The sequence below is a fragment of the Gallinula chloropus genome (assembly GCF_964237585.1).
Source record: "Gallinula chloropus genome assembly, chromosome: 6".
Lineage (NCBI taxonomy): Eukaryota > Metazoa > Chordata > Aves > Gruiformes > Rallidae > Gallinula > Gallinula chloropus.
In genome coordinates, this window is record NC_140091.1 from 2,163,682 (window position 1) to 2,188,698 (window position 25,017).

Sequence of the window (25,017 nt, forward strand, 5' to 3'; positions counted from 1 at the left end):
TTGAACATGGAGTTTTGCATGGATGAAAAGTGAATCTTCCATTAGATGGAATTTCCCTTTCATTGCAGGCTGACACTGGGACGTCACTACCTGTGCTACTGGCCTACCACTGAAGCTCTCCAATATGATGCTCTTGCAAGGCCTGGCAGGGACATGAGGGAGATTAAATAAGGAGCCTCCTCAGACAGGCGGATCTGCACAGAAGGATTTCATAGCTCTCTTCATGTAGTTCTCCTCATGGTGATCTGGGGAAAACCAGCCATCCCAGCTCTTGCTTTTTGCTTTGTATCTCCTGCTGCTTTCCTGGAGGCACCATGAGTTCTGAGCTGAGCAACTTCTTAATCGACCTAGCAGGTTGCTGTGGCTAGTTATAAGCTACAACAGTGTAACTACAGACCTCAAATAAAAGGAAAATAAAAACTCCATAACTGACATTATATTATAACAGAATGAAAAGAGTGACAACTGTCTCGCAGAGGTGAAGTTCTTCCACAAGCCTTTTGTTGTCAGAGGTCCCTCCGAAGATGGAAGCCACTTGTAAGTCAGGATAAAGTTTAGAGGTTTTGCTATTACTTGTAAGAGCAAATTCTCATCTTTCTTTCCTTTTAGCAAACAAACAGTCACCCCTCCCCAGCAATTCACAGTAATTAAATCACAGAACCTAACTCTGGAAATAGTAAATCAAGTACTTTAGCCCTTCTCTTTAAATGTTTAAAAATAAAATACAATTCTAAAAAATTAAAACAAAATGAAATGAAATAAATAAAATAAAATAAAATCTCAACACATTTTTTGCAAACAAGGACTTCCAAACTGGCATGTAGTGTGAAAGCATGGCTATGCCCATGCCTTTTGGAGGCAGAGCCTCCAGAACCTCCTCCTAACCCTGTGCCAGCAGACTCAAAGAGGTCTGAAGGGATGTGGTATGACAAGGGTCAACCCTGCTGGGACACATCTCAGGCCTGCTGTCGGATAAGAGCCCGCTTGTGCCTCGTTCATTAGGTACTTCCCAATGAGCCCGACTAATGACTTTGCAGAGGAAAATCGGAAGGGGAAAAATTTGTGGCTGTTATTTGAGCAGAGGTGACAGCAAACACAGTTCCGAGGAAGCATCAGGTTTTACAGAAACATTTACTGAGACTTTTGTTCCTGGTCTTTCATTCAAAGAGGGAAGTTCATGGAACGGACCAGGCACGTACAAAATTTGCTCTGGCACGCTTCGCACACCAACATATCTATAGCACTTAATCAGGGGCCAAATGCATCCTAAATGAAAGGGGGAATTCTCTAAGCAATATACAGCAGCATTGAATACTCAGAAATTATGTATTTTGCATTTCTGCAAACTTTCTTGCACGCTGAAGTTAGCTCGTTAATTCATAACTCATCTCTCCTGCTCCCCGAACACGCCAGACTATGGGGATGATTTAACAGTGCTGCTACGTTTGTGTGCTGAGAAATGCAGTCGGTTGTTCCAGAACCCCTGGACTGACCAAATGTCTTTCCTAACTATTATTAACAGGATATTTCATCATGATTTACTTCGTTATGCGCATAACGAGGCCCACGCTGATAACAGCAATGCCTCTGCCTCCATTGTTCCCAGCAAATGCTGCAGCTCAACGACAGGTCTCCTAGGAGCACAGGTTTTAATAGGACCTTGCTCAAATGACTTGCAGAATTATACCTAATTAGCTTTGTAGAATGATTTATTGCCAAGGCACAGAGGACTATTAATGGTCTCCTCCGTGTAAGGCATCCAACACTATTAAATTGCTCCCAGTTGTTAGGTAATAAGCTGCTGGGTAGTTCCTTTTCTATTTTCCAGTAAACTTTCTTTTTGTCATGCTTCACTCCTCAGACGTGTCCTTCAAAATTCTATTCTTCTGGAGGGGCTCAAACACACACACAAGCCAAATTTCCCAAGTCGAAGCCTTTAAGTTTTGTGGTTACAAAGTTCCTCTTTCAGCTCAGGCAAATGAAATACCTGTGCTTAAGCACTACAAAACCAGATACTTGAATCTACATGCTTCCTTCTTGGTTTCTCTACCTGAAATCTTGAGAAGGGGAGAGCACTTAATTTTGCTGAAAGAAAGGACCACACGACCATCATTAGTGGTAACAAAACTATGATGGAGCATCAGAGCAAAAGGACTCGTGTCTGGAATCACCGCTTTTCTCTGATAAATGAGTGCTCTACAAGATGAGGTTTTGGTGTTGATGAGTTTTCACCTTCTAGGTTGAATGATAAAAGCACCCCAGAGCCTTTGAATTCTACCCTGCTGTGCGGAGTCCCAGGATCTGACAAATCTGTTTTTCAGAAGAGCCCGTACCTCAGAAGCTGATGAAAAGCAAATGCTTAGCACCTAAACTGCATCTCCCTTCTAAAAACCTCTGAACAGCTCAAAGTCATTACATGACTTTCATTAAATCCAATCCCCCACTTCAGTCAGGGGACAGAGTCAAGTGCACATCAGCAACAAGGGACCCGAAGCCTCCCAGAGCTACACAGACTCCCTGCCCATGGACGTAAGCACAGTTGGAAGACCTGAGTTTGTCTGATCTGAATTACCCTAAAAACACTGCCCTCTCATAGTAAGAAATACTCCCAACAATACACTTTGAAACTAGCTAACTTGAAAAAGTCACCAGTGGTAATACAATCCAAACCCAATTTTCCATTGAAGATTAATTACAATGAATAAGCCACATCGATCAGCTGAAAAATTAACTAAAACCAAGTCATTTTAATGCATCAAGTCTTGAAGTACAACCCAGATGAAGCCTAACACATCTAACTTAAATTTTTCTTCCAGAGTTGGGCTTCACTGAAGCACGTAAATCCAGGAGAGTGAAGAGGCATTCCAGTTCTCAGCGATTAAAACAACAGCAGGGAAAAATAATACATAGTTCCCAGCCCCTCATCCCCGCTTGCGTGCCCATGCATGCATGCACGCTCACATCATTAGCTCGGAATCATTATTCAGCTTACGAAGCGATGTGCTCGGGTGCTAGAGCCTGTCAGAATAAAAGCTGCTGGCTTAAAGCTGCCTCTCGTTTTCCTAAATAAACTGAAAACCTTTAATCAAAAGGTCCCTGTTTTTCTGAGGTATAACCCTACCACTGAAGAGCTGTTGGCATGCCGATGAATGGAAGACCCACACCACCCTGGTCACTTAAAGCTCAAAGGTACAGAAAGAGCTAAGAAATAACAAAAGGACAGAGTACTGAACTATGAAACTGACTTAATGCAATTGATAAAAAAATGTTTTAAGGCAAAATGGAAAATTTGGCCCCAAATGGGGCAGGTAAGGGGCAGGGAGCTCACAACCCACACTCGGCTATACCCTTGGGTAGGTACATGCTTCCTGCTCCCATAGATATGCTCAAATTCACCTGTTTTAATGGAGACTAAAATAAATCTGGATACCTTGAGATTGACATAAATTATCCCCAGGTCAATTCTCCCAGTGCTCTTCACCTCATTTTAAAAACAAAGGCGGTGATGAGGTGAAGCAGCCTCTCAGCATTCCTCTCATCCCTGTTCAGATTTTGGGGGGCTGGGGTTCTCCTTAATTTTAAGGAACTGAATGACACGAAGCGAGCGCTCGCTCCAAACAATGCAGCCATTAGCTCTTTGGGGGTTTTATTTGTAAATTTTTTTAATTCCTTTTTCTTTCTTTGCAGCTGGCACAGGGCCAGAGCATTTCAGTCTGCAGACAGGTTGGACGGTAACACCTGTTTCCATTACCGCAGCACCCATGGGTAATGCACTTCAGTTGTCACCATCTCCACTGACAACCTTTCATCACAACATCAGTGAAGCTCTAATTTTCCCAGAGACATTTCTCCTCATTTACATAGTTCCCTCGAGCTGCTTTGCTTTTTTTTTTTTGCCTCCCCCCCCTTTTTTTTTTAAAGCTTCATTCCCCTCAAAGCTCCCCAGCTCTGAAGTCTTCCCTTTTCAGGGAGCGCTGAGGGAAAGCAGAGCTCCAAGGTTAGGTTTTATTCCCGGCTCTATCTTGAAAGCCAAGATATTTTTTTCATGTTTTCAAGCCTGTATATAAAATATGTATCAATGAGGTCTACAGGCATGGATGTCATAACAGACTCAGTGCTGGGGATTTGATGCTGCCAGGCTCCTCAAAAAGTATTGCTTACACACTGAAGAGTTTAGTTTGTGTTTTTACTGCAAAATCCCCAGAAAACCAGAAGAACTTGGAATAAAGGTACCACTCTCCAACACCCACTGGCACCTTTCCTGCTGTATCACAGCTTAATGCTACTCTGTGCCCAGAGTTTCCTATTCTAGGGTTTTTTTAATGTATTTCTCTCTAACCTGCTTAGGTCTTGAAGAAACCACTTCTTCTGTACAAAGCCAGAGTACGGCGGTCAGTGGGAACGTGGCCACCAGCTTCTTCCCACCCCTCTGGCTTCAAGAGATTCAAACTAGTCCTCTAAATGACACTGAAAACCCTCTCCTGTGCATTCAATCAGGATGAGGGAAACTACTTTCCAGCGGGCTTCTTCAAAGAGACTGGCATTCATTTGAGGTTCTCTGCTGGCCAGCAAGTGGACAATCTCCAAGGAAGATATCAGGTCACTCAGAGCCCCATCAAGCCTGACCTTGAACGTCTCCAGGGATGGGGTCTCCACCACCTCTCTGAGCAACCTGTGCCAGTGACCCACCACCCTCAGAGTGAAGAACTTTTTCCTAATATCCAACCTAAATCTCCCCTTTTTGAGTTTAAAACTATTACCCCTCAATCCTACTGCTCCATGCCCTCAGGAACAGTTCTTCCCCAGTTTTCCTACAGGCACCTTTCAGGGACTGGAAGGCCGCTATAAGGTCCCCCCAGAGCCTTCTCTTCTCCAAGGTGAACAAGCTCAATTCTCTTAGCCGCCTGTCTCCATAGGGGAGTTGCTCCATCCAGCCCTTGGATCATTTTTGTGGCCTCCTGTGGATGCACTCCAACAGGTACATGTCCTTCTTGTGCTGAGAGCTCCAAAGTGGGATGCAGTATTCCAGTAACTTCAGGACTAAATCTGATGCTGTCTGTAAATGCTACTTCCATAACAGTCATCACAAGCCAACCAACACGTGCCCTTCGCTCGTACAGCGCTACATACTTAAAAGCATCTCAGAAAATGAGTCCTGCCAGGGTGAAAAATCCTCAGCAGCTGTATCCCACTTGTACAAACTTTCTAAGCCTTCGAAGTCAATGAATAACACAGACTTATTCACGGGCACTGAACCTGCCCAAGCAGGACAGCAAAATCAACGCATGGAATCATTTTTGTCCATCAGGAGCACAAGACCAACACAAAGCAAGACTCTGAACAGCAGCTCCTTCAGTTCAGAGTAGTGGATGGTAAAAGAAAAAGCCCAAAAATTGGATAAAAAGTTTTCCAGCAGACTGATAAAAATGTATAAAAACAAATAAAATGGATGTTTCACTGTAGGTGAGGGAACTTATCACTTGATATTTTTAACCATCCAATTTAGAACCACAGAATCATTTAGGTTGGAAAGAAACCTTTAAGAGCATTGAGCTTTAGCTTTTGTAACTCTGAAATATAAGCATTTCTGAAATTAAAAGCATATTGTATTGCAAGGAGAATTCTTTGTATTCCTCCAAAACACAATTTTTGTGGCAGACACAATTTGCTTAATCCCAAAACTTTAAAGATTTCAGCTTTCAGGAATTTTTAAGGGTTTTTTTTTTTAAATATATTCAATTTCTCAAAAAAATACATTTGGTAACCTGGTTTTATCAGAAAGAAAACTGAATCCTTCTAAAAACCAGCATTTTGCTTCACAATTCTGTTCCTGAACCTCCCAACTAACTTCCTCCTTTGCAGCTCCCAACAGATTTATACAAAACCGATTCTCTGGGTTATTACTGCTATTTTTACAGATGATAATTATGGTCTGGATGAGCTAGACAGGAAAGGACTGACAGTGCTCTAGCTACAAGCACGGGAGCTGCAGGGAGAGAAGGATATGTTGAATAAGGAAAAAAAAATCAAGTGACAAAAAGCCCACCTCACTGCTTGTCATTCACTTACTGTAAATTAAAATCCTCCTCTGTCCCTGTCCTTCCCAGCCTTCAAACAGGAATATTCCAGCAAGGAGATTTTGTAGCTGACACACGCATATTTACAACCAATTTAATGACTTTGTTTGTAATTAGAGTTCTCTCCCCAGGATGCAGGGATGGACAGAAATAGAAGAAATGATTATGGATTTCTAACTGCAGTGATGCTGCTGTGCTCCAACTCCTCTCCCAGAATTCAAGGTATCAAGATATTTCTGCAAGAAGCTGGTAAATATGCTCCTGCTCATGACTCTCTCCTCCTCGGAGCCCGCTTTCATAATCCCCTGTACCACAGAAACCAGATGTCTGGCAGGACCGCTGAACACACGCTGACTTCCTTGCAAAGGGCTAATCTAGATTTTCCCCTCATAAAACTAACCATCTTCCACTTTATTTATATCACCAGTTCAGACCGCTACATTTTCATATCGTATGAGAGCTCTCCAATATTGGACTGACTTACAGGAAAGGAACCCAAGTTATTTTTGGCAATCGCCATCCCAATTTTAAACAGCCTACTCAAAGTACACAAAAAAAAAGGTTAAGGTTTTATTTGTTAGGTACAATAGGAATTCTGTAACTGTAGACCTTAAAAATGTAAGCAGTTTAAAGTCAAAAGATAAACCACTCCTTGTGTGGCATGAAAAAAGCCGAGTGTATTAAACAGTTAAGCCTGAAGGCCAACAGCTGTAGTTTTTCACTTTCCCAACAAACTGAAAGTCATTATTTACACAGTTTGGTATTAAAAAAAAAGAAGAAGAAGAAAAAAAGCCAACAAAAAACCTCCCCCCACAACAATTCAGCAGTCTGACAGGGGGAAAAAAAAAATCTCAGCTAACATAAAACTGTAATTAATTGCCTTTGGAGTACAAGTTGCTAAGAAAATGTTAATGAATGACAAACCCAGGAATGAGCGACAGGGGATTTCAATTCGCTTACATTTGTTTGCATTTGCTCAAGACGATCCCCTTCGATGTACTCCTCTTACTCACAAAACTCTGGTTATATTGCTCGTGATTCATTAGGGCTAAAAGACCTGGTTATTAATGAAACAGAAGTGCTCAATTATTCTTCTATCCACTTTGCTGTTGAGCTTTTAACCACAGTAATTATGCTTCACCGGGGCCTCGTTTTTCTCCCCTGACAGCTCCGAATTCATCACACTACCTTCAGTGTTCAGACAGTTATTTATAATCTACCGAGGCTGAATACGTACATCTGCGGCCGGGAAACAAGCAGCGTCTTTTCCTAAGTAGAGAATCGATAGTAGAGACTTCAAAGGGAGTTTTAATCCAGTTTCTTGGTTTCCCAAAAACACTTTTGGCTTTCCAAAGCCATCCGATACGTATAATCTAGCCCACATGGCCCTTTGGCGGTGTGCAGACCACCCAGAAACGCTCGAGGAAAGCCTTGGCCTAGCGCGACGTCAAAGCCAGTGAACCCTTCTCTTAAGATGTCGGGGTGGTTTCATATTTAAACTCGGATGAGAGTTACCCTTTCGTGGTCCCTTTGCACCCACCTGTGCCCAGAGGGAAGCTGAAGCCTCTAGAGGGTGGATTTTGGGCTCCAGCATCAGACCAAACACAGGCCCCATCTCCAGTCCGCACCACTGAACCATCACCCTTCCTGTACATCCAACCTCAGGCACCACGAACCAACCACCAACATCACTAATAGCACGATGCCTTTCCCATGGAAGAAATTTGCTGCTTGGGGTGTAATTTGGGCACCCAGTTTGGGTTTGGTTTGTATTTTATTTACAGTATTTCATTGATTCATCAACAACAAAAGAAAAACGTGCCGGAATTAGTAATACGAACACACATCAGAATTGCATAAAATAATAATAATCATACAAAATTAACTACTTAAATACACAAGCACATCTATCAGGGCCTCTGAGGGGAAAAAAGGTACCACTGGCATGGAGAGAACGGGATGTTGTTACAGCCAGTTCCATATAACCTCTGCTGAATTATGCTTTCTCCGATTAGAGGTTATCAAAAAGAAAAATAATTGGGAGGGTGGGGGTCTCTTGCAAGAGAGATTTTTAAAAGTAATTGAAGGGTTTTAACATCAGCAGCACATCCATTCCCCCCCCCCCCCATGTCATGAAATTCCTACTGCTGACTGCTTAGTAAAGGAATAGGGGAGAGGAAAAAAAAAAAAAAAGGGAAAAATATTATATACATATAAAGCAGAAGCCAAGCCTACCCAGGAAGGAATAAGGATAATTATTGGAGGCATGGGAAGCCTTCTTCATGATGTACTGGAGAAGCAATGCAGGAAAGCTGAGCTCAGAGGTGTAACAACTATGGGCAACATGGTTGAAACCAAGAGAGGGAACATCCTACATCCTCCTGGCTCATTTACCCTACCTGTATTACAGGTCATCTCCTCCACTGGAAGGCACATGATTCAAAACAAGACATTAGTTCCTACAGCCAGACTGAGTGTGTAGGACTCCCATGGCATGCTCAAGCTTCAGGGAAAGCTTCCAACAAGCATCTCCTACACAGCCAGAGCCAGGGAAAACCTCCTGTGAAGCCCAACACCTATAAGGCACTATCATCTGCTGGGATTAACAATTGTTAAAACAAGAATTAGGGCAGTTTACAAGGATTAATGTGTTGCTCTGGTTTCTTCTATTGTTTCCCACACACATCAGTATCTCACCAAACAAACACCTTATGCGGACACAACCAGTACCAAAGGTGAGCTCTGCTGGGTTTTTTTCCAAAACACAAACCTTGTCATTTTTGTAACAACACACACAAGACAGCCACCTTAAAACTCACATGATGTCAATTTATGCATCTCATTTAAATCCTAGATCTTTAATTGCATGCTCTTATAGTTCTCAGTTTTTCCTGTGAACACTGTTACAGGCTTCACTGTAACTACACCATGGCACAAGGATTCCACAACAAAGACTTAGTCTGGTTTAACAGAAATCCAGTGTCAGTGGAACTTCTCCTGAACTACTCAGCTTCCTGCACAACAATTGAGTTCCTACCTTGACAATAATCACACTAAAAAGCCACCACATTTCTTCTGAAAGAGGAGCTGAGCCCTGCTCTCCAGTGCAAACACCCCAAAAGTTAAATACAGTGTGCAGGGATTCAGAGTATCATTTGATCCAGCTCTGACATGGCTTTTTCCTTGGGAAAAAAATTAAAAAGACTGGGAATTTTACTATTTCCATTAAACACAACTTAAGGTGTTAATTTGTTGATATTCCATGACCAGTTTTAAGGCACAAGAGTATATAATGTATGGATATGCTTCTGTAAACAGGCAGCAGCAGCTCATGCACAGATCAGGCTACCGCAGCTGAAGAGCAATTCCCTTTTCCCTAGGGAAAGCCCAGCTCTGAGGCTCTTTTGTTTTTCCTGCACATTAAAACTGGTTTGATAGGGGTCTAGGAAGGTCAGGTCACTTGCTGAAGGTTGTGCAAGTGAGTCCATGCTTAAACTGGAAGGAAAAGCTGGTTCTTCCTTCAGGCACCCAGGCTGCCTACGAAGCTGCGAGCATGCAAAAGTGGGACCTTCATTTTTTAAAGATGGTCTATTCAATCTGTGTCAAAATTGATCTGAAATTCATTTTCCAAATGCTCACATGTATTAAAACACAAACAACCCTCATGCTGACATACATTATCTCAGCATTAAACCAAAGAGTTAAATGGTCAAGTGCATTCCCCTAAGAAAAACCCACATAAAATTACAAAACCCCTCAACCACAACTGCTGGGCACGAGGCTGTAGCTGTCCCATAATTCCCTAAAACTGGTATTGTTTCCACATTCATAAACAATATTAGCGGTTCTGCTTTCAGTTAAAACAGTTTTAAGAGAGACTTCAACATGCGGAGGAGTCAGTTACTGTGAGATGGTACACGAGGGCCCTTGCTCAGCCTCTGCTTTTTTCTTTCCATGGGAAGGAGCCACACAAAGCAGGTGGAAACCCTTCTCAAGGCAATGCAAAGCTCTCAAATCACAGAATCACCAGGTTGGAAAAGCCCTTTAAGATCATCAAGTCCAACCATTCCCATCCCAAGCTAAACCAGATCCCTGAGCACTTCATCTACCCTTTTTTTAAACACATCCAGGAAAGGTGACTCAATCCCCTCCCTGGGCAGCCTGTTCCACATCCCCACAACTCTTTCAGCAAAGTATTTTTTTCTAATATCTAATGTAAACCTGCCACGGTGCAGTTTGAGGCCATTTCCCCTTGTCCCATCACCTGTCTGTAATCAGTCTCTGTATCCCACCTCCATTTCTATTCTGTTCCAATTATCGTTACCCGACACGCTGGTCACTAGGAAAGTGGCCACAGAAAATCCAAACTATAGTTTCTCAGGTGCCTTTGTCCCACTGCCAGCAGGAGGTGGGAAGGGGCTTTCATAGAATCATAGACTCACAGCCTGGTCTGGGTTGGAAGGGACCCCAGGGATCACAGAGCTCCAACCCCCTGCCACAGGCAGGGACACCAACCTCCAGGCCTGGAGCTACACAAGGTTGCCCAGGGCCCCAGCCAACCTGGCCTTGAACACCCCCAGGGATGGGGCACCCACCCCCTCTCTGGGCAGCCCCTTCCAGCCCCTCACCACTCTCTCTGCAAACAACTTCCCCCCCAGTCTCTCCTCTCCCCCTTCCCTCCTCCAGCTTCACTCCAACCCCCTTGTCCTGCCAGTCTCTGCCCTTTAACAAGCTGATTCCCCTCCTGTTCCTCTGCTCCCTTCAGGGACTGGGAGGCTGCAGTGAGGTCCCCCCACAGCCTTCTCTTCTCCAGGCTGACCCAGCCCAGCTCCCTCAGCCTCTCTCCCTAGGGGAGCTGCTCCAGCCCTCCGAGCATCTCCGTGGCTCCTCTGACCCCTCTCCACCAGTCCCACATCTTCCTTGTACTGGGGCCCCAGCTCTGGACACAGGACTCCAGTTGGAGAGGGCAGAGCAGAGAGGGACAATCTTTCAGACTCACCTGTTGCACTTCACTCTCTCCATTTGATATCTTCTCTGTGTACACGAAGGAGTTGAATATCCTCTGCAAGAAAAAACAGAAAGGATGGGTAAGAGACCTTTCATCACAACACATCCCAGTAACGCAGCCCCCAAAAGCACATGGGCTGAGGAAATCGGGGTGGCGAAGGATCGTTCCACCCGGGGAGCCCATCGCCAGGTGTACCCCAGGGAAACCACATCTCTGTATGCCTGGTCCTGCATCTGTGTGAAGAGCCTGGGGTTGGTTTTGAAGGCAAACATGTAAGAGTTGTTTTCAAAACATCTGTTAATTCACCAAACTGACACAAGGTGCTAAATAAATGTATTTTGCATTTAAAGCTACTGGCCTTGCAAATCAGGACTGGTCTCTAGTGCTAAACAACCCGACATCAGTACTTTTACACATACTTGCTGTTTCCAGCTCACACACAAGAGGCCCTGAGCCAAATTTAGACATACTTGGTGCCTGGAAAAGAGGAAAACGAGACCCACTTTTGAGTACAAATGAATTCAGCTCACTAACAGCAAAAAAGGCTGTATCAGAAAATTGAAGTGAGAGTGTGCTCTCTTCCCTTGAGAAAACTTGGGTCCCAGAAGGACCTAGTCCCTCCATCCCCTGTGCCTCCACAGGTGAGAGTCATGCTGCCATCACCACTTCCTTACAGAGGTTACATGGAAGAAAAAAACACCTCCTTAATCTGCTTGCAGATGGAAAAATAAGGTCAGAAGGATTTTGCTTGAACTGATGGCATTCCTGAAAAGTTTGCCAGATACACACAAGTTTCTCTTTCCATATTTCTTATTTCCAAGGGCAGCATCCCTAAAACCTATGAGTGTCCCTACAATATACAGTATTAGTATCTGTCTTCACACCTATAGATGGTGGCTACATAACACAAAGGAGGTTTGAGAGAACACTGTCATGCAAAACAAGAATGGCATTGGCTACTTGTTATCAATAAATAGAATATGTTGAGGTTATTCAGGCTGTTATACATTGGAAAACAGGAAAAAAAAATGCTGATTACTCAGTGAAGAATCTTCTAATTTTCACCTGCTTTGGTGTATGTCAGTCCCTGCAAGCTTGTGGGTAACCAAAGGGCAGGGAGGGTTTGAAGGGTTTGTTCTGAAACACATAGCCAGTTCCCCACCAAATATCAAACATCCTCTATGAAAGCAAAACACCCAATATAGCAGCTGAAATAATTTTCCAAGCAGGCTGAAAGGGAGCCAGGATCTCACTGCTGGAGGGGATTCCATGTCTATCACTGTTAAGTCAAACACAGGACAAGGTATCAGCAAGAACACCTGTACTCATGGCCACGACTGGCGAAGGAGTGATGCACAAAGACCCTGTTGGGTCCCTCCCTTGACACAATGGTTGGGTAGTTACTCAGACTTATGTTTACAGCAACACAGCAAGCCAGAGTCAGCTCTCCATATTACTAGTGACTGCAGCTATTAACTGCTGAAGAAGCCTAAATTTCATCCAGCTCCAGTGTAACCACTGGTCCACAACTGCAGCACTTCTGTTGACATGGGTGTAGCTGATTTCCTCCTAGTACAGGTACGTGTGGCTGTAACCAACAAAACTGGCCTGGAAAACCCTTTGGTGTGCTCTGCTCCACCTCAGATCATCACTTTCCCTTCTCCCTCTCCCTCCTGAGGACTTCAGGAATTCCAGAAATTTGAACTCTTAATTCGAAAGAAGCATTTGGAAGGGCAGCAATAAATCTCCTTGGTTTATGAGTCTGAGAGAGCTTGCAGTGTGGGGGGGAGAAGGCATTTACTCTTAAAAGCTGCCTGTACATAGAGACTTCCTCTTCTTCCAGACCTTTGTTTAAAGTTCTGCTTGGGTACTTTCACTACAAACACATTGGTTTTTTTTTTTCCCCACACACACCCCCCCCACCCCTCATGAGATGAAAAGATAATTTAAACATCAGAAGAAAATACATTAAAGCATGTCATTTTGATGCAAAATGTTTTAAATGAATCGAATTTTTCTCTGCACACAACGTTTCGTCTCCAGACATCAAAAGGAGTCAGAAGGAAATAGACTGTCAGCTACTGAGAATGGAGCTCTCTGTCCTTAACACAAAGCTGACCCCTTCCCTCCACCCCCTGCAACACGTTGCCGTGTTTATGAACCTCCCAAATAGAATCATATCATAGAATCACATGGGTTGGATGGGACCACAGAGCTCCAACCCCCTGCCACAGGCAGGGACACCAACCTCCAGGCCTGGAGCTACACAAGGTTGCCCAGGGCCCCAGCCAACCTGGCCTTGAACACCCCCAGGGATGGGGCACCCACCCCCTCTCTGGGCAGCCCCTTCCAGCCCCTCACCTTCTCTCCTCCAGCTTCACTCCATCCCCCTTGTCCTGCCAGTCTCTGCCCTTTAACAAGCTGATTCCCCTCCTGTTCCTGGGGTCCCTTCAGGGACTGGGAGGCTGCAGTGAGGTCCCCCCACAGCCTTCTCTTCTCCAGGCTGACCCAGCCCAGCTCCCTCAGCCTCTCTCCGTAGGGGAGCTGCTCCAGCCCTCTGATCATCTCCGTGGCTCCTCTGAACCCTCTCCAAATAATGCCAGAGAACATTATACATGGCTACAGAAGAATCACAGTGCTAGAAGAATTTATTTGGCCACTGGGCTGGGTTTTGAACCTGTGTTTGCTTGATTTATAATTTAAATGAAGTCTTGAAAACTTTCTATCATTAAAAGCTCCGGGCATGTTGGGGTTGGGAGGGGGAGCAGGAGCTTGGCAGTCAAACTGCCACCATGGACAATGAGCTGAAACAGCCAGGAAAAATAGAAATAAGGATTGAGGAACCACCCAGGAAAAGACAATCCATCACACGCCAAGCTCAGCATTAACTGCTCAGCCCCTACCTGGGCACAGCCCCCTTCCTCGGGATATTCAAGAACTCCTACGCAGGATTCCACCCACCACCAGGAACATCCCATTGTTTTTAAGCTAATTTCACTCATTTAAAAAGCAATCTGACTTAAAGCAGAAAAGCAGAGCTCAGCAGCAGCCTCCAAAAGAAGTGAAGGGAGCTTCACAGACCCCAGAGTAAGTCGGCTCCACAAACTTACAGCAACAGTCTAAATATTTAGGAGAACCCGCCCGCCGTAGTTGACACAGCACATTAGCATCTGTAGTTTATTCTTCCCACCCCTCCTTGTTTAATTGAATCTGCTTAGCAGATGGCAGCAGGCGAAGTTCACTCCGAGAGGAACAATTACACACGTGGTTAATGAGATGCTCGCCCGGGATGATTCGCCATAGCCCAGCGCCACCCGCTCTCCCAACGCACAAAGGCTGCAAGCGCCTTGCAGGCTCAGCCCCCAGCCTTCCCCCCCTCCAACCCAAGGAGGGGGGGAATTGTTTTCTCCATTTGCCCTCCTTTTTGCTATCATCAGCTTTTTAAAATACATTATAAACTTGATAAATGTTCTGGTTCTTGATGAAACATCGATCAGCTAAGTGAAAAAAGATGTATTTTCTCAGCAATTCTCAAATTCCTTTAAACCCAACATCTTTTAAAGGCAACAGCTCCAGTCTTGTGGCACGCAGAGAATCAAACCCTGTGCTTTGTACTACCCACTCCTCATCTCAGGTGTTGGGCTGAGAACAGTTGCTTCACAGTCGTGCCCACACGTGCCACAACACACCTACACACCCCCCCCCCCCTGTGTTTCAACTACTCCAACCACCTGGCTTCATCACACAGATTCCCACAGAGGTTTTCTACTTTGGAAAAGGAAATTAAATCAAAAGCAACTTTTGGTTTTCAACCCAAACTCCGAATGAAATGTCCAGATTTGGTTTAGAAAACAGGACTGTGTGTTGCCACGGCTCACCCAGCATGGAAAGCAGACTTTGCTTCACTGACTTCAGCTATTTCTACCACAAAGCATCAGTCTTCAAACACACCACTCAGAAGTAAACAAAACAGAACATTTTATTATGAATTTAGAAGCACCTGCATTTGCCTTTTTTGTTCCAAAAGCAAACTTCAGCAATGCCATTAATTCCAGATTTAGCCAGGCCTAAATGAGAAAGCCAATGAAAGTCTAATTTTCTTTTCAAATTACTCTGATGTTGGGGATGCTCAGAGAGAAATAACTGGCTGGTTTATACTCAGAGTTAAACTCCATGGGGCAGGCAGGGGCTGAGCACAAAGCCCTGCACCTTCCCCAGGGCCCCCGTGCCTCCGGCAACACCTGAATCCTGCTGCATGATGCTGGGCACATCGCTCATGTTCCTAATCCTCCCCTTCCCTTAGTGAACACCAGGCTTGCATTGAGCTACACGAACAGAAGCCTAGAAAGAGAAAATCACAGTATCTGCAGGGACCACTGCAGAATTTCTGGCAGCTGTGACAGCTTCTGACAGGACACAAGCTCAAGAAGAGCCCAGCAGTGTGCCGCAGTGAGCCGGCAGATGATGACCACAGCCTGGGATGGAGTCCTGAGAAAACTGGGGTTTGTTTTACAAACACACATTCAACATATTAAAGACTCTTGTTTTCCTAAACCCCTTAATTACCCTCCTGCCTCCAAAGACATCCAACTTCCTATGAAATACTCTGCTGTGGTATCTAGGTCCATCCTTTAATGGCTTTAACTGCAACCAAGCGCCTGTCAGCGCCACCAGCCTGCCTGGCTTTTAGCTCTGCACAACAACTCAAAGGTTTGGGAAGTGAGATAAATCAGCAAGTGATGAGACAACCCAAAGGCAGAGCTCCTTGGGGCTGGAATGGGGAAGGTTTGGGCCACCGTGGCTAATGCAACCCACCAGTGGGGTCTGACAGTGATGAATGGGCACAGCACCCAAACACGCACCAGAGATAAGGGGGAGCTCGGGTTTAGCTTTGCTGTGTGTGCCAACACCACTCAAGAGACTTCTATTTCTAGTTTGAAGCCAAAGGCAAACAAGTTTTAAATCTGGGAGATGTCTCCAAACCAAGCTTAGCATAAAAAGTAAAATATTTAACTGATTCATTCCGTCAGGTCCTCGAGAATAAAATAAAACTCAGCAGCAACACACTGCAGTGAGAAAATACTTCAAAAGCCCCCAAGTTTGACTGTCAGCTCTGCATCAAAATAAACAAAAAAAAAAGCCACCACCTCCAAACCTCCAAGGTCCCCAAGCAAATACACACCCCAATGGCTCCACTGAGCTGTCAACCATTGGCACATCACTTTATTTGCCAGACAAGATACGAATCCATCTCCCCACCAACAAAAATAACATTTTTAGAGACAAAGAATCAGGAAAAGCAAACACAGGATTAGAAAAATATCCACTGAGCTGTAAATCTAGGGAAGCTGGGTTAGCATCTAGACTGCAAGGCTTTAAAAAGAGAAGAGATAACCCACCACCGCAACTTTAAGCAGGTTTAAAACAGAGTGCTGGTACCTGCCATAGTTGGGGAACGATGAAAAACTCAGTAACATCAAAAAAAAGTCCACAAAGGAGCAGTAGGAAAATGTTCTTGTGTCAGATAGGTGGTATTAGCTCAGCAGGGCTGCAATACTTTTTTTACTTCAAGCAGCTACTAACTGAGGTCTGTTTCTTATTTTAAAGGTTAATGTTTTAAAAAGTGGTGAGCAAACAAATATATAACAAATCCCTTTTCTGATGAAACTCACAGAGTGAGATTGTTTTGAGGGAAACCTGTGGCTTCTGTCTGGGGTTTATTTTCACAGTGTCTGAAGCCGTATCACGTTCTGTTTTCTTACCATTTTCTAAACCCGAGAAACATTAAATAGCAAGTTCCCATGAGATCAAGGATATGCTTGGTGTTTTTCTCTAAGAATTTACAATATACACATGAGGAACTCAAGTAAATTGGAGGAAAACCTAACAGAAGGCTAACCCGGTCGGATGAGAGCAGCGGCTGGGTATTACAGACCCTGCTGGGCCCAGGGACAGATGCTGCAGCTCCAGGTCTAAAAGGAATCTCCCCCTGTCACACTGTGGACACCTTTAAAGGAATCTCCCCCTGTCACACTGTGAACACCTTTCTCTTTCTGGCGGGTTTCAGAAAACAAGGAGAGTTTGGGAAGGATTTAACTAATTAATGCTCTTTGTCCTCACCTTATTTACCAAGCAGCAGTAGTTAAAGAGTTCTGTTGCTCAGACAGGCAGACAAAGAGAAACGTGATGCAGAGCTCACAGGCTGAGCTTGGGTCGGTGCTGTCGTGGGGGTCATCTCTTACCACCCACTCTTTGCTCAGAGCAGCTCTCCATGTCACGAGCGGGCAAAGTTGGTCTGTGCTCAATTATCTACGTTGCTGGAGTGCTGTTTAACCACAGCATCATTTGAAAGGCTCCTCTGGCAGCTTCATTTAAAGGATTTGCTTATTTTACAATATAAAATTTACACAAGATTTCCTGGAATGAGGAGAGATTTGAGGGGTGGGAGGAGAGGAGGGAGAGGGGGAAATAATCGTGAGAAAAAGCTGAGACACCCAGACATGGCTGTTCTGTAAGCAAAGTGAACGTGGAACCTCCTGGCACGGGCATGTGTGCATCTCACACACACACCTTCATGGACACATACATTCCCTGACACTCAAGAAGGTTTTAACCAGGAAAACATCATCTCCCTTCCCAACTTTCATCTTAATGAAGGTTGCTTACTAATTCAGTATTTACAAGTCAAGTTACCACCACCTTCTGCCACACACTGAGGTGGCTCATCACATCTCTGCTCTATGGCCAGAACTGGAAGCAAAATGCTTTGTGAAACAGAGTCCAGCAGAACAACTGGTCTTCAGGTTTGAGCTCAAGTTTGACAGTCAAAAGCACCACTGTTAGCATTTAAAACTAATCTACTACCTAATCATTAGCCTGTGGGAGGTAAAAGCCTTTGGGTTTGTTTCAAAAGTCTACCTGGAAGGGGAGATGGTAAGTAGGTGAGACACTGCTTGAGAACAGTCAGAAGTAGAGCAGGATTCTGAGAAACGTGTTTCCTTGGAAAGCTTCAGGCATTTGCAAGGAGAGAAAACTATGGAAAACTGAGTAACTGCCAAAAATGCAATCAAGAACCAGCAGATTTTTTTGTCTTCTTTTTCGAGGGACCAGAAGAGGGAGGAATAGAAAAAGAGTGAGAGGGGGGGAAAATACCCTAAGAAAATGAGTTCCACATGTTAAAAAGATCATTCATTTAGCCAGTGTAACTTGACTAAGGTTGTACTCGTGACAATGTATGTGGCAGTGGTTCAGAAAATGGAAAGTTATGCTACCCAACCTTAAAATATAAAGCAGATGGGCTTCTCTATAGGATTGGATTTTACCCCCTTACATTTCTTCCTCATTCCAGCCTCTAGGATGCAAAACTTAAAATATTCCCATGGGTTTTGGTCAGGTTGAGAACTTCTTGATTACTGGACATTTTGCAACTCTCTGCATTTTATTGGTCACCTTCCCTTTGAAGGGAACATGAATCTGAGCATTTATCAGAAGCAAAATCAAGCCGAAACTTCATTCTCCCGGGAAAATTCTGGGTTTCATTTTTCTGGGTTGTTTCAAGCTCATGTCAAAATGACTAATGGAAACTGGGGACACATTTGAGCAGCAGAGTGATACGTGTAAATAGATGCAGTCCCACAGCCAGCAGAGCTCGGGATCAGTTTAGTATAATTACTGTGCTGGTCCACTTTGGTCATGGATTCAATCTACAGCAAGTATGCAGAAGAAACGTGGATCAATTTACGTAACATTAGGACCAGGACTGTTTAATGTCACAGAAAAGTCAAAAAAACCCCAAGCCCCCCACACACACACCCCCAATGTCCAAAGGGACATTACACACACACACACACACACAGAGCACGTGGTTTTGTTTCCTCATCTGTTTAACTCAATCAAGGCAGAAGCTGTTGGGTTTTGTTTGGGGAAATGCTGCAGCACAGGGATGCTGAGGCTGGAGTGAGGTATTCAAGGGATCAGAGAAAAAAAAAGTATATCCAAGAATGACAAACTTAAACATGGGAATTTGGAGATCATAAATCACGACGCTGAACTTCTGTGCGTAAAACGAATGGGCTGGCGCTAACCTCACTGCAGAGCTGTTTGCTTTAAACGTCCAGGAGTATCATTTTTCAGGATCCCTCAGCAGGAACCATCAACATACACACGATAAATATCCTGATAAGAGCCTTCCCCCTGCAACTGCTGCCGCGGTGCTTCTGAACCACAGAATCACAGGGGTTGGAAGGGGCCTCCAGAGCTCATCAAGTCCAACCCCCTGCCAAAGCAGGGTCCCTAGGACAGGGCACACAGGGCGGTGTCCAGACGGGGCTGGAATCTCTCCAGAGAAGGAGACTCCACAGCCCCTGGGCAGCCTGTCCCAGGGCTCCCTCACCCTCACTGGGAAGAAGTTCTTCCCCACATTGGGGGGGAACTCCCTGTGCTCCAACTTGAGCCCATCACCCCTTGTCCTGTCCCCACAGACACTGAGCAGAGGCTGCCCATGGCCCCCTGTGTCCCACCCTTCAGATACTGATAACCACTGATCAGATTCCCTCTCAGGATTCTGTTCTCAAGACTAAACAGCCACAGCTCCCTCAGCCTTTCCCCACAGGGGAGATGCTCCAGTCCTTTAATCACCTCCGTAGCCTGATACTGCCCACGCTCAGAGAGGCAGGGAACCCTAAAACTTCAGCACACGCTGCAGTCAGGTCCCAGTTGCTTCCACACAAGGCACCAAGGCTCTTTTTTTTCTCCATGAGAATAATAGATGAGTTACAACCTGCAAGAGTGTCTGCACACAAGTACCTTCCTGCATGAGTCAGTGTCTGTAGTAAGAAGTGCAAGGGTACTCTCACACGATAACAGTGTTTGCATTAATAAGTGGAAGAGTTTTAAGGTCACTTGTTTATATACCTCATTTGCATTGTTTTTCTTTGATGTAACCCACACCCTTTTGCCAGCAGAAGGAGCGGGAGCAATTGTTTACCCTCCTAAATCCCTAGGAGGTTTCATTCATCAATTCCATTTTAAAAGAAGTTAAAAAATTAACTGAAGAAGATAAACACTTTGCACCAATCTTTATCTTCAGCATTCTCCCCAGCCTGGTTTAAAGTTATTTAAAAAAACAGCTCACATTTCAAATTGACCCAGGGCTTAAAATTGACTTAAACTTCACAGAATCACCAGGTTGGAAAAGGCCTTTAAAGATCATCAAGTCCAACCATTGCCATCCTAAGCCAAACCATATCCCTAAGTACCTTTTTTTAAACACATCCAGGGACTCAGCCCCTCCCTGGGCAGCCTGTGCCACAGCCCCACAACTCTGCCAGGGAAGAACTTTGCCCTCCCAGCTGAGCTGACCCTGCCCTGGGGCAGCTTGAGCCCATTGCCCCTTGTCCCATCTCCTGGCCCCTGGCTGCAGAGACCATCGCCCACCTCTCTGCACCCTCCTGGCAGGGCAGGGGAGGTGGGGAGATGGTCTCCCCTCAGCCTCCTCTTCTCCAGGCTCAACACCCCCAGCTCCCTCAGCTGCTCCTCAGAGGATTTGCCCTCCAGCCCCTTCCCCAGCCTGGTTGCCCTTCTCTGCACACGCTCCAGGACCCCCATGTCCTTCTTATGTTGAGGAGCCCAGAACTGGACCCAGCACTCGAGGTGCAGCCTCACCAGTGCCCAGTACATTGTACTTGCCCCCCTCATGCTCTCTGGCAGAGCTTTGGTTGGGCACACCAAGGCCCAGGCACAAGAGCTCACCAAGGATGTTGCCTGGCCTGGAGCAGAGATGCTTGCAGAGGGTGGTACCTCCGGCTGTGGAGCTACATGGGTAAAATCAAGCTCTTGATGAGGATGTATGGGATGGTATAGACATATATATTATTAAAATCTTACAGTTTAATGGTCTTAGAAAGAAGTACTTGCTGTACATACTGGGGCTGTAACCCTCCTGCAGATGTAGCCTCCCAAAACGCTTCTGAAACCAAACTTGGTTGAAGCAGCAGCTGCAGCAGCCAAAGGAGTAGAGAGGGAACGGATCCGTGTTTGCCTACCAACAGGAGAGATGGCATCCAGGGCAGCAGCACATGTGCAGGAACAGGCTCTCCCACACATGGAAAGTTTCACATTACATGTGGGAAGTTCTCCCTACGCCTGTTCACTCATGTTGGGGAACACCATATCCTCCTGGAAGAGCTGCCCAGGGGCTTGGGAAGCTTGGGGCTTGGGGGGTTGGACCTGATGATCTCCTGAGGTCCCTTCCAACCCCTAAGATTCTAAGATTCTATGGTAAGTCCCATCCACATAGATATCCAAACCCAAGAGGAAAGGTGCCCTGGCCGAGCAGGGCACAAGGGCCTCAGGAGGTCCCGTCCTACATCCGTTGCTCTCTGGTTCTCTGAGGACACGGTGCCAGTTCCAGAGCTGTGACCTCCATAATAACACCATGGGTTAATCACCAGCAGGTCACAGAAGCAGAGTTATGGACTCTTTCTGACTTCAACATTTGAAAGGCCCTGCTACTCTGTGAGCTTCAGGAAACAGCATTTCACATAGCTAGCTGCAACTGAAAAGAGAATTACCCATCACCCAGCCTTGGAAAGAGCCTATTTCTCCTCTTTCCTCCAAAACAGGAGTGGAGTGAACTCAGGAAGCAAGCACTCCAATGGACTACTTTATCTGACAACTTCTCCCCATCATGTTGTGTGAGCTGGAAGACCATCAGACACTATCACCAAGATTAAACAGATCTACAAGGGAAGTAAACACTTTAACTTGGACCCCCAGAAATCACAGACAGGTGCAAAGTAGCAAGTAACTGCCAGGTCAGTAAAGCAAAGAAGACAATCTCTAAAAGAAACTGCTAAAAGCATTTTTCTGGGTGAATCACTAAGGTTCACCCAGGGTGGGCAACAACCCCCAGCTCTGCAGGACAACAGCCAGAGGAGCAGAGCTGGCCCAGGGCAGCCAGCAACCCACCTGCAGCTGGGTCCTGATGAACAAAGCTCAGTGAATCCATGGGACTATTTTTCCCCTGGTTCTTTCACAGAACTGTGGTCCAGGCATGAGTCACCCCTCTGAGAAACAAAACCTTGCGGGGGACTCGTGCTCAATGGGAGCTGGATGATTAACTCTTCTTCCTTGTGTCTAACTTGTTATCTGGGGACGCAGAAGGAGGTAGAGCAACCAGCAGAAAACAAATGTAATCTTCTGGAAAGAGCAGAGCCATTAGATGTTATCGGTTTGCAGGGAAAAAAAGGAGAAAAAAAAAGATTGAGGCTAAGGAGGCTCATGAATTGAATTCCTACAGCACTTCAAAGCAATTTGTGCATGAATGCAAGCATTTATTCTTCTAATTAAAAAAGAAAAAAAGCAAGCAAAATAGCAAGACATCATTTGCATGAAAGAGGGGGGAGTTAAAAAACCAAAACCCAACAACCAGAACTCAAACAAAACCTTCAGTGTTAATCAAGAGCAGAATAGATTCCCTTTTAATGAAGGAATGAGAATTTCTACACCCAGCCTTTGGGAGCAAAAAAAATGATCAGATGTTTTGCAAAGAAGAGTCCTTTATCTCACACCCTCATTGTTTTACAAACTGAAGAGGCTGCAAGCCAAGGGTGGAGCTCCAGGGTCCTGGCTGCCCATCCCAGAAGATGGGACTGTTCCCCCAAGGAAGCTGCTGAGATGGAGAAGGCCAGGGCCAGAGGGACTTGCTGCAGACAGAGGTGTGTTGGACATCAAGGAAAAGGGCTGCTTTGTATTTCCCTTCTTAGTGGTCTCACTTTGATTTACAAAGAAAGGTTTCCTAATAGAAAAGGAGAGAGAAGTCTCTCTGGCATCCCTCCCCTTTCCACATACCCATGACAGACATCCTAGAGATCCCCTCTGTGTCCATCTCTCCATATGAAGAGCACTAGAGAGTTAGAGGTTGCTTACTGATAGTGTTCAGGCAGGGGCTATTCAGGCATGGGCAATGATTTCAATTAAACAGAATCCAAGATTTGAGGTTTAAATACAAATTTACATAGGTACTACATTGGTCTCCAAGCCTTGCTGATGTCATTATTCAGGGAGTCATTTAACCAGGGCTTCAAAATAAAACCAACCTCAGCTCTGCTTCTTTCTCTTATGTGAAAAGTTGCTGTGGTGGCAAATCCCATTTCAAGAAAAGGCAACCAGAATAAAAGGCTTATGGGAAAAAAAGCTCTGAACTCAAGCCAGAATTTCTAATCTGCTGCTCTAATTATTTGAATATTGGCAAACCAGTATTTATCATCTTAAATAAATACAATAAACACACACCAGGAAACGAGTCTCATTCAGCACTGTGGAAGGAACACAGCCTCTGCTATTTCCTAGCTGATTATTTCAGCCTTCTAAAAATGAGGTTTGCTGAAATTAATATATTATTTATCTTTCAAATGTGAAGTAGCAAGAAATTAGGCTGAACTTCAACTTAAGGATCAGAGTATGCACTCTTCTGATGACCTGCTGATTAACAATACTGAGAGGAACAGGGATGCTACAAATTAGCAGTTCAAATTTACAAGTATTCCTGGCTGAAGAATCTCTAGAGGCCTTTCACTTGCCTTAAGACACCACCTCAGATGACACTGCAGGATATTTTTTAGTTTCCACCTAGGCACCTTTTCCTTAGTCAGTGGAAGAGCTTCTTGCAGCTGTGTGGAGGTATGGGATACTCTCTGCCATGTGGTCAGATCCCTGTGGAGTCACATTAAAGCCATCCAGAGTCTCTGCAGGAGCAGGTTTCTGCTGGGTCTTTCCCAGACCTGCCACTGGTTTCCCCCAAGTTTTCAAGACAGAGACACACTACTCCAGCAGATCAGCACTACTGTGAGCTTCTCTTAGTTGTTATTTTTAAGAAGCCTTTGCAAAATACACCCACTATAAGACAGAAAAGGCTGGTCATTTGAGGAGAGCACCAAACATGTGCACACACAACACTGAACAACAGTATTACATGGGTATCAATATAAAGCTCACAGTTAAAGGGCCTGAACTGTAAAGCACCTTCACCAATGGTACAAAAAGGATGGGAAAATAAAACTGCTTTCACAATATTTAAAAGCAGCTTAGTGTTTTGGGGTGGTTCTTTGAAGATAGCATTAGGTTTTCACTTCATTTTGACTTCACCCCTGATTCAACCTCCCAAGCGCAGAGGAGATGAGAGCAGACCTGGCCTGAGCCCTGCCCCATCCCATCTGTAGAGGGCAGAATGGAAATCTAGGACTGACTGACATCGAATTTGTGTTTTACAACCTAAAAGACATTCAGAAAACACAAAAGACAGTTGCTATGAATCTCCAGGCACAGTCCTGGGATCCCACAACATCCATACAACCTTGTAGTTCATGGTCAATGTCACACAGCGCTGTGAGGACAGGAGGAAGCAGCCAGCTGGATTTGGGGGCAGATTTCCACTGATAAAAAAGGAATTTAAACTGGGGAACCAGCTTTTTGGAAAAAAAAACAACCCAAGGAAAACATAGGCATACATATCCCCACCCCAGGAAATGGATAATGGGAGTATTAATTCCTTTTCTAATGTGATGTCATCGCCAGTTAGGCGGCACCTATTAAAAAGATCAAAAAGGACTTAAGCACACCCACATTGTTAAAATTAAAACAATGACAGAGCCAATTAGCGTTCTTCATTGCTTCAGTAAATATTATTAGAAGCTGCTTTTCCACAAAACATTAAACTGTGAAGCTAGCTCCGTTGCTCCTGGTAAATTAATACAATTAAACCAATTTCTGTTTCAAAACAGAAGAGAGTTATTTGATTTTCTTTTTCCATCTTGATTCATGTTTAACTTTGTATAAATAAAATATTTTGGAACCTCTGGAGAAAAGATTGATTTTGAGTAAGTGAGCAGCCTCTGCTGTGATTTCCTTCAGAAGATATTACTTACATGAACT

General features: G+C 44.8%; 1 protein-coding gene across 1 annotated transcript in view; it reads right to left on the bottom strand.

Moving 5' to 3' along the window:
• Positions 1–25,017, bottom strand: part of CACHD1 (cache domain containing 1) — a gene marked incomplete at both ends in the record, with an annotated part of 107,983 nt that overhangs the window by 59,415 nt on the left and 23,551 nt on the right. The window contains one exon of the mRNA XM_084266175.1: positions 11,077–11,139. Coding sequence (XP_084122301.1) covers positions 11,077–11,139 — 63 coding nt within the window. The remainder of the gene's footprint in view (positions 1–11,076; positions 11,140–25,017) is intronic.